Genomic DNA, 9,408 nt, shown 5'->3' with positions numbered 1-9,408 from the left:
GAAGACGAAAAACCCTAGAGAGATAGAGAAGAGACGTCAAGTTTAGAGCGAGAAAGTCTTAAAAGCAGAAACTTAACCAACAAAGGTGATGAAGAATACTGCTTTCTCATTTCTGACGCCGGCTTCTTCTTCTTCCTACTTTCTCTCTCTACACCATTTTTCTCTCTCTACCTCTGCTCCTTCTCTCTCCTCTTCCGGTAACCCCTCTTTCTCCTTAACTTATCCTTCACTGTAAAATCGTTTAATTCAACTTATTATTTCATTGGAATTTAATTTAATTCAGCAATTGCATTTCCATATTTTACTCATTTGAATCTTAATTTAGTGATTGCATTTCAAGATTATGTATTTTATGTAATTGTTATTGTGGAATTGATTGTAATTTACTGGGTGAATTTTGTTTGTTTGATTGTTGAAACTTAGATAGGTTTCTTAAGGAGAACAAGTAAGAGGGTTTTGGTTGCTAGTAGAATACAAGCTTTATCAACAATGGCAGCTGTAAGTTTAAATTGATTTTTAGCATGTGGGTTTTTGTGGGGTTTTGTTTTTATTGCTTGTAGTAATGTTGGAATGATGATTATATAGGAAGATGGTGCTGGGAATGTGAAACGGCAGTTGGCTAAAGTGTTTGAGAGATCGCTTCGGGCGACTGTCCCGAGTGAGGCCGATATCGAGCCGATTATATCTGTTGGTACTGGAAATTTTGGTGATTATCAATGGTAAAGTTATAATTTGATGATCATTGAGTTTCATGCTTGTTGAAAGGAACTGTTTCTGTATGCTGTATGTTGAAGAAAAATGTGTTTTCTTGTTGCAGTAATAATGCAATGAGTGTGTTTTCTAAGATTAAGGGGAAGAGTACTGAATTTAAGAACCCCAGATCGGTTGGCGAGGTATGTGTTTTATGTAATGTATGTGGTGTCCTGATTTATTTTAGTTGTCTGAGGAATTTTCACTATTGGTTTCTGATCATTTAGGCTATCATAAAAAACTTACCTGAATCCGAGTTGATAGAGAGTTGCTCTGTTGCGGGACCTGGGTTTGTGAATATTGTCTTGTCAAAGTCATGGTTAGCAAAGGTGATCTTGTTAGTTTTGTGTATTGCCTGTATTGTTTTCTTTATGTATATGCATATCTGCTTACGTATTGAGATGATTGTTACAGAGCATCCAAAACATGCTTGCAGAAGGTATTGAGACATGGGCTCCAAAGTTGCCAATTAAAAGAGCTGTAGTAGACTTCTCTTCACCCAATATCGCAAAGGAGATGCATGTTGGGCACTTGAGGTCAACCATCATCGGAGATACACTGGCCCGTATGCTAGAGTTTTCTGGTGTAGAAGTTCTTCGGAGAAACCATGTTGGTGATTGGGGTACACAGGTAAACTCTAAAACTTTTTGACATCTCCGGAGGGGACACTTGGCGTGATTTTGTGAAAAATTTTCCCTCCAAAATGCTCTACTTTTTTTTTTTTTTTTTAAAAAAAAAATTCTTTTAAAAAAATTTTGAAGGATAGACATTAATAAATTCAAATTAAAAAATAAAAAAGTGTTACATAAGTTATTTAATTTCAATTAACTCTGACTATTATTATATCATACTCTATAAATCCGTGCATTGCACGAGGCCGAAACTAGTAATCTACTATTTCTCTAACGTTCTAATTTTAGATTTGTCAGCATGTAATGATACTAAATGTATAGTAAAATATTTATACAACAAATGACACAGATATAAGACATTCATGAAAATCTTATGCTACTTGTCATCAGAACACAATTATATTTTGATTTTCTTTATGCCTAAAACTTGCTTAATTTTTTGCAGTTTGGTATGCTGATTGAGTTCTTGTTTGAACAATTTCCACAATGGGAAAATGAAAATGAACTTCCAATCAAAGATCTTGAGGTATGTGGACGAATTGGTGTGTATTCATTGATTCATTGGAGCTAGAAATTCCATGCCTTTTGCTTTTCCACTAAAAATGATTATGGGCCTTTGAACTATGCATGTATGCTGAATTTACTTCAAAGTATGTAGTTTTTCGATGACATTGGTCAACTAGAACAGCTTTCTTAATATGGTTTGATGTGATTTAATCCTTTGAGTATTGTAAAGACAAATTAATCATTTGAAGAAATGAAGCTTAAGCATATAGTACTGCACTACTGCATGTAGAGAGGCTATGGTGAAAGGATGTTTTAGGGCAACAGACTGATAGTTTAGGCCCCTTAAGTTCAGTCGGTTTATTTTTGTGAAAAAAATTTCTTCTCCAATATGCTGTAATCAAGGCAACCACTGAACATTGATGAATGATTATTGCTTATGGCATCTTCAGACCAAGAAAATTAACTGTTCATGACAACTATGTCTGAATTTTTCTAGTTTAAGTAGATATGCTAACATGAATCATAAATCAGGAACGCCTTCATCCTCGTTTATGTGATTATTCTCACTGCAACTGTCTGTAAGGTTGGGGTTGTAGTTGCTTGAAATAATGAAGTGAGAGAGACTTTGCTTTACATTGTGAAGGCCTTAAGAGTATCAAAGTTAAAGGAGTGGGGGAGGCTAGGTGTTGGGGATTACTTCTACCTTTTGACACCGACGATAGTTCCGAAGTTACGATAGCCTTCAGAAGTTGCAGGAGATCGTAAGGGAAGGTTTTAAGTGTATTTAAGGTAATGAAGCGGGAGAGGTGGTGCTGGGGAACAGTGAGATTACTTCCACTTCACCTCAGCTGGTGACTGATAGATCCAGAACAAGCAGCAATTTGGTCTTGCAGCTATTACTAATTTCTTTATCTACCTTTCTTCTTTGGGGCCATGTGGCAATAAGGAAAAACAAAAGAGTCGAAAAAGGTGTTTGGTGATAGTATCAAGTGTTGCAATATTATTTTTCTGTTGATCTCATTCATCCAAAAGATGCAATGATTCCTATTTTGTTTCTCTCATCTCTCACCATTATCCTGCTCTCTCTGCATTATGCTCATCCTTCTCTTAAAATTTAAGTTGGAAAACTGCTATTAGTTGAAGTATCGATATTGTCTCTGTTGTTAGGATGCAGTTGTATACTTGCCCTTACCTTACTTTTTTCCTTACGCCTGTATAATGTAGAAAGTTATGCTATACTTGACTGATGATAATTTAGGAAGATTGTAGTTCTGACCTGACAGTTAGGATGATGCATTTATAGGGCTTCTACAAGCAATCAAAGAAGAGATTTGATGATGACCCCGAGTTCAAGGAAAGGGCACAAAAGGCTGTGGTGAGCCTTCAGGTATGCAATCAATTTTTGCTGTTTGTAAGTTTGTCAGGTTAGGAAGGGGAGTCTGTATTCTTCCTCTCCTTGACCAGAGGTTGGCTGTCTTTATTTTTCGTTAAAGAGGAGCTAGTTTGTTTTTTACTCCCTCCAATGCAGAACAATCATAGTACTTGCAACATTGCCCATAAACACTTATATAATTTGCAAGTTTCCACCAATATTTAATTGTCCCCCCCCCCCCCCCCCCCCCCCCCCCCCCCCCCCCGCATGTTCGCATTATAATAACACAATCAACATAGCCTCGTACCATAGAAATCTTGAAACTACTTGCCCAAGTTTAGTGCTAATGGAGGGAGTAGCCTTTTATTTTATTATAGTTTATATTACTTTTTTTTTTTTTTTTTTATTTTAATGGATTTTACATTTTTACTTTTACATAGGGTGGGGATTCAAAGTATCGTGAAGCATGGGCAAAAATTTGTGAAATTAGTCGCAGGGAATTTCAGAAGGTCTATGTACGCCTCGGAGTACAGTTAGAAGAAAAGGTATTTTTCCTAGTTTATAAGCTATGTACTATGTCAATACTTCTTCCACAGAAAAAAAAAAAACACCTATGTACTACATAGTCAATACTATGTGTGCTAGCTATGAAAGTTATGTGCATGCTACATACAATTGGCATTTTCCTCTTGCCATTATTGTTTGATCTAAGAGACTAAGACTATGTACAATCTTTCTGTTTTTTTTTTTTTTTTTTTTGCTTGTGTCAGGGAGAAAGCTTCTATAATCCGTATATACCAAAAGTTTTGGATATTTTGAGGAGTAAAGGTTTAGTTGAACCAAGTGAGGGTGCTGAGGTTATATTTATCGAAGGCAAACAAATACCTCTTATAGTTGTGAAGAGAGATGGAGGTTTTAATTATGCTTCCACTGATTTAACAGCTCTCTGGTAAGTGTATATAGTAAATTAAACTAATTGTAAATGTCAAATTCTAGTCTTTTAGATGGTTTTCTCTTTTAAGCATATAACCCATCATTGTCTTTACCATTCTTGTATGGCAGATGCCTATTTGTAAATCTCGCTTGCCTCATTTGACCCATTTAGAAGTACTTAGTATAATGTCTTTCTAATACCTCCAATTATTTATTTCATGGAAGGTACCGCCTTAATGAAGAAAAAGCCGAATGGATAATATATGTAACCGATGTTGGTCAGCGTGAGCACTTTGAAATGTTCTTCCATGTAAGTATTTTCTTTTCCCATATTGTTTTGCGTAACTGTATTTGGTGTTTCAGTAGTTTGTAGATACTAATGATTTCTTCGATGATGCTTAGTGCCTACCATTATGTGTGACTTGGTTGCCACTCTTGTCAGTACATTTTTGCATGTATGCATTGATAAAATTTGTGCCTTTTGTGTTTAAACAAAAATTTCACAGGCTGCAAAGCTCGCTGGCTGGCTTCCAAGCGGTGACAATAAGTACCCCAAAGTTAATCATGTTGGCTTTGGTCTTGTCCTAGGAGATGATGGAAAGCGTTTCCGAACTCGAAGCACCGAAGTAGTCCGTTTGGTTGATTTACTAGATGAGGCCAAAGATCGGAGTAAAGAAGCTCTTATTGAGCGAGGTAGCACTAATTAGTTTTGATATGTTTATATAATTCCATGTATTCAAATTTCCACTTCCTTTTCTGGGTTATTGCTCAAAAGTTTAGGCAGACTTGTGCATTTTATTGTATTGCTTTGTGCTTTTATCTTCTGGAACTTTAGGCCAAATTTTACATTGAGGCTATGTTTTTAATAGGTAAAGATAAGGAGTGGTCTGAGGAGCAATTGTTGCAAACTGCAGAAGCTGTCGGTTATGGGGCGGTTAAGTAAGTTCTGTAATTCCTGTTTATTTTTTTATCATTATCATTGCATATTTTTATCTCTGCTTCCTTATTGCCCTCTTCTAGCTGACCAAGGATGGCAAGGAAGCAGAATTATTATTAGCTATTTCCCTTTCCTTGGGACTATTGTGCTAGTTTGCACTTCTCGTTGGCTCAAGAAGACTTAATATTTGTTAGGAGGGCAGAGGGCTCACAGGGCTGTTGATTTTACTGAACATTGTGCCAATTACTGCAATATATACATGCTTTGCTTAGATATTATGTTGGTTGTTCATAATATTATTGTTAAAATGATAAACTGATAATGACTATCATCATGGATTCATGGCTAAATAGATTAATTTTTTTTGTTTCCCTCGATGTCTTATGCAGGTATGCTGACTTGAAGAACAACAGACTCACTAACTATACCTTTAACTTTGATCAGATGCTTAGTGATAAGGTACCTTTTGCTGTCTTTTATCTTCTTTCTGCTTCTTCTGGGGGATCTTGGGTTTGCATAGTGCCGTGGTTTGTTGAAGCTTATCTCTTGCCTTTGCTGAAAACTGATCAATTTCATGCAATTTTGTTGTAGGGAAATACAGCTGTCTATTTACTCTATGCCCATGCTCGAATTTGTTCTATTATTCGGAAGTCTGGTAAAGACATCGAGGAGCTGAAGAAGGTGTGTGTGTGTGTATTATTATTCTTATAATAATTATTATTATTATCAATGGATGAAATTCATGAAAGTCGCTCTTGCACCATACACTTGATGTCTAACTAATCAACAAACTGAAACAGAATGAGGAAGTTGTTTTGGATCACTCTGATGAGCGTGCTTTGGGTCTTCATTTGCTTCATTTTTCTGAGGTAAGACTAATTCCATCACTAGATGGCAAGCTGTATTCAGGTTGCTCATATTGGCAATTGCACAGAATTTCAGTATTTGAAGATATGTTGACATAGTATGTCTGCTGTTCTTAAAAATTGGTCAGATTGTTGAAGAAGCCTGTACCAATCTCTTGCCAAACGTGATATGTGAGTACTTGTATAACTTGTCAGAGTTCTTCACAAAGTTCTACTCCAATTGTCAGGTATGGAATCCACTCTTTATCTATCTTTACTGGAACTACAATTGTTTGGATCAATTGAGGCCGTGGCTGGAAAACCTTCTGATCTTTTCTTATGACTTTATAGGTGGTTGGCTCACCGGAAGAAACAAGCAGGCTCTTGCTGTGTGAAGCAACTGCTGTGGTCATGAGAAAATGCTTTAAGCTTCTTGGAATTACCCCCGTCTACCAGATATGACAAGTTATTGTAGTTCCTGATGTATTTTTAGAGGGCATCAACATTTTTGGAGTTTGTTCTTGACTTGATTGTCACATTGTTATAGTGTACACCGAGAAATACTCATTCAAGAGTTCAAAAGGAAATGATCCTTCTCTTGCAGTGCTTTGAATCATTTGAGATTGTTCATGGCAGATTCCTATATTTTGCAAAATTGGCTATATTTGCACAAATTTCTTAATTATATGATTCCTTCTCATAGGGAATTCCTTAATGGTAATCGTAATACTATAATTAACTAAAAATAATACTCCCCGGCCTGTCCTGCACCACCCTAAAAACTCTTTTATAACACCAATGTCTTGTACCCCTGTGGCTGCCACCCTCACTTGTTGCATCGCCATCGCCTATTACCACCAGCAACCACCTATAATTGCTGCCCAGCATCACGACACGAACAAATAGCTGTAATTGCCTTGTTTGTCGTAGCTTCAGCCTTCAGATTGGTGTCATCCTCTAAAATTGTTAATTTTATATAGATTCTCACATTGTTGCGGGATTGTATGTTGGGTTCAAGGTGATCATTCAGATGGGTCGAGTTCATGTGGCTGCAATAAGGGTGGCGATGAATTGGGAGGCAGAGATTGCAGAGGTGGCAAATGATCAGTCTAGTTTGCTACTCGCTCGCCATTCTGGTTATGATATTGTTTGGTTTCAATGTGATGCCCTCAAAGTTGTGAAAACAATAACACAATGACATAAACCTTCTCTTCTTGATTTATGAAGACACTGGCGAAATCTCATATGCATTTAATGCACTTGTTATTTCACATGTTAAGCGGGTAGGGAATGTTGTTAGCTTATTTAATATAGCGTACCAAGATGGAATACACCATACAAGTATACAAGGGAACACTTTTCCTACGATGCATCATTACCTTTGCGAAACTTGATTTGCAATAATAATTCTCTCAAAATTGTTAACATAATTTGCGATAAAGGATTACGAACCAGAAAATTGAGAAAAAATCATCAAATTTTTTTTAACTCTTTTCACTTGCAGCAGTGAACACTGGAACAGGCAGATTGCTAACCGTACAAAATTTTCTGATTTACCTTAAAATTAATATTATTCTAAAAAAAGAAATAACCAAAAAAAATAAAAATTGGATGAAATTAACATTCCTTAAACATAGGAGGTATAGAAGGTGGTCTGCAAGCAGAAGACATGAGATTACTGCTACAATTTCTAGAAAAAGAATTTCTTGAATAAACTTTCTTTGAAATTGTTGGTTTTGGACTGAAATAATTCCTGCATAATTTCATCTTTTTTCTGTACGGATTTTCTCTCTTCACAAGATCTTCCAAATTCTCCACACTTGCTAGTGATGTAAATGACTCTGATTTCCCTGAATAATACTTTGATAACCCTTTTCTGTAAAAAGATTAAAGCTTTGTTTAGCATAATATTCAATTACATTCACTCAAAAGAAAATGACAAACATAATAATAATTATGGCAGAAATCAAAATAGTAAAATACCCATTTTCTGTTTTGTGCAAATTTGCCAAATCCCATCACATATACAAAATTTTAAACCGAAAAAAACAACTTTAAGATCCTACACTCGAGAACATGATGCATAACATGCTCTAATTACATGTTCTTTTTCAATAAAAAAGAGAAAGCTATAAACAATAATTTTCAACCCAAATAAAACGAATACTTAGATCTTACACTCGAGAACATGATACGCAAGTAAAAAGAAAAAACACAAAAGAGCCATGAAAATGTTACTTACTTGATAGGAAGTTTATCCATGAGATCTGACAAATGAAACAAAGGTCCATCTGTAGAAGAAGATGATGTAGAAGTAGCATCCTCCATTAAATCTGATGAAGATGATGAATTTGATTCAAAAGTTGTGGTTGAATCACAGCTACTAATACTACTACTACTTCCTAATGATAATTTCTCTGATGATTTGTTGAAAAAATTACAACTTTTTTTTTGCTCAAAATTGTTTGCTGCAATCATTTCCTCAGGTGTTGGAATTAATTGAAAATTATTCTTTGATTCTTCTTGTTTTCCCATGTTTTTTTTTTGTTAAGAATTTCTTGGCTTCAAGTAATAGCAAAATTTTCCTCTGGTTATAACACACCCATGCTGCAAACTATTTATATATAGGTGACATTTTTGGATAATTATTATAATAATAAATATTGATAACACAAATAATTCCAAAAAAAATAAAAGAATATTATATGGATAGGTATCAAGTCATGGATTGGGGAGGAAATACATGTACAGTTTTGATAAGGTATATAAATAATGCTGAGGTGTGCTTTTATTTTTATCTTCTTAAGTTAAATTTTTTTTTTAAATTAATTTTAATTTAAATTAGTAATAATTTAATTAAAAAAAATTGATTAAGTATTACACTTTTGCTTTTATCTTGAGCCTTGTCATTATCAAGTTTTGAAGTTGTCTAGGATTTCCCAATTCACAAGAAAATGGATAAGGTCAAATTTGAAGACACTCTTAGCTGAGTCACACAATTAAATATTTATTTTTTTCCTTTTATTCTTTAGTGGATGAGATTATTTCGGTTATTTTGCCCGATTTTGGGCATGTTTTTGCCTCTCAAAGTGATAACATTGTGCAAACATTTTACTGTTGAATTTGTGCACTTTTTGCTCAAAATTACAGTTTGAAATTGTTGCCTACTTGCTTAAAGAGGAATGTTTGTAAAGCAATCTTCCAATACCATTTTATTAGACATGTTTTTTTTGTATAAATTTATTGAATCCTAGGATAGAAACAATATTCATTTAAACTAATCTTAAAGCTAATCCTATGATAGAGAAAATCAAGATAACATTTTCATTTGAGGAGAGTTGCGTATTTGCTTAGAAATATAGCCAAATTAAGGAAACAAATAAGATGATACGACGTACGAAGTATTAAATAATCTTCAACAATACATTTTAT

The 9,408-nt window shown here is 34.7% G+C and overlaps 2 protein-coding genes across 3 annotated transcripts; one reads left to right on the top strand and one right to left on the bottom strand.

Annotated features, from left to right (window-relative positions):
- On the top strand, positions 1-6,631 carry LOC145610104 (arginine--tRNA ligase, chloroplastic/mitochondrial-like). Of its 2 annotated transcripts, none has more exons than XM_081665366.1 (18): positions 1-197; positions 428-498; positions 586-719; positions 818-893; positions 978-1,079; positions 1,165-1,380; positions 1,828-1,908; positions 3,193-3,276; positions 3,702-3,806; positions 4,032-4,210; positions 4,420-4,504; positions 4,701-4,887; positions 5,064-5,133; positions 5,521-5,590; positions 5,723-5,812; positions 5,932-6,000; positions 6,126-6,224; positions 6,328-6,631. In XM_081665366.1, exons 1-18 carry the CDS (start codon positions 89-91, stop codon positions 6,436-6,438), a joined length of 1,938 nt encoding a protein of 645 aa, XP_081521492.1. In that variant the 5' UTR covers positions 1-88; the 3' UTR covers positions 6,439-6,631. The 2 variants fall into 2 exon arrangements, with proteins under 2 accessions (XP_081521492.1, XP_081521493.1); XM_081665367.1 differs by having other exon boundaries at positions 58-197; positions 424-498.
- Positions 6,632-7,435: 804 nt separating this feature from the next.
- LOC145611783 (uncharacterized) lies at positions 7,436-8,669 on the bottom strand. The gene is made up of 2 exons (XM_081667153.1): positions 8,219-8,669; positions 7,436-7,852 (listed from the first exon to the last, which is right to left on the bottom strand). Exons 1-2 carry the CDS (start codon positions 8,509-8,511, stop codon positions 7,594-7,596), a joined length of 552 nt encoding a protein of 183 aa, XP_081523279.1. The 5' UTR covers positions 8,512-8,669; the 3' UTR covers positions 7,436-7,593.
- Positions 8,670-9,408: the final 739 nt, after the last annotated feature.

Source organism: Chenopodium album, chromosome 24 (assembly GCF_948465745.1).
Source record: "Chenopodium album chromosome 24, dcCheAlbu1.1, whole genome shotgun sequence".
NCBI lineage: Eukaryota > Viridiplantae > Streptophyta > Magnoliopsida > Caryophyllales > Amaranthaceae > Chenopodium > Chenopodium album.
Note: the sequence above shows the minus strand (reverse complement) of the source record. Positions and strands in the feature narration are given on the sequence as shown.

Excerpts from the sequence above, each read along its gene's own strand:
- LOC145610104 (XM_081665366.1), top strand. The coding sequence starts at position 89 with ATGAAGAATACTGCTTTCTCATTTCTGACGCCGGCTTCTTCTTCTTCC. Across the intron at positions 1,381-1,827 it reads TTGGTGATTGGGGTACACAG|TTTGGTATGCTGATTGAGTT; the intron begins GTAAACTCTAAA and ends AATTTTTTGCAG. Across the intron at positions 5,591-5,722 it reads ATCAGATGCTTAGTGATAAG|GGAAATACAGCTGTCTATTT; the intron begins GTACCTTTTGCT and ends ATTTTGTTGTAG.
- LOC145611783 (XM_081667153.1), bottom strand. The coding sequence starts at position 8,511 with ATGGGAAAACAAGAAGAATCAAAGAATAATTTTCAATTAATTCCAACA. Across the intron at positions 7,853-8,218 it reads ATGGATAAACTTCCTATCAA|AAAAGGGTTATCAAAGTATT; the intron begins GTAAGTAACATT and ends ATCTTTTTACAG.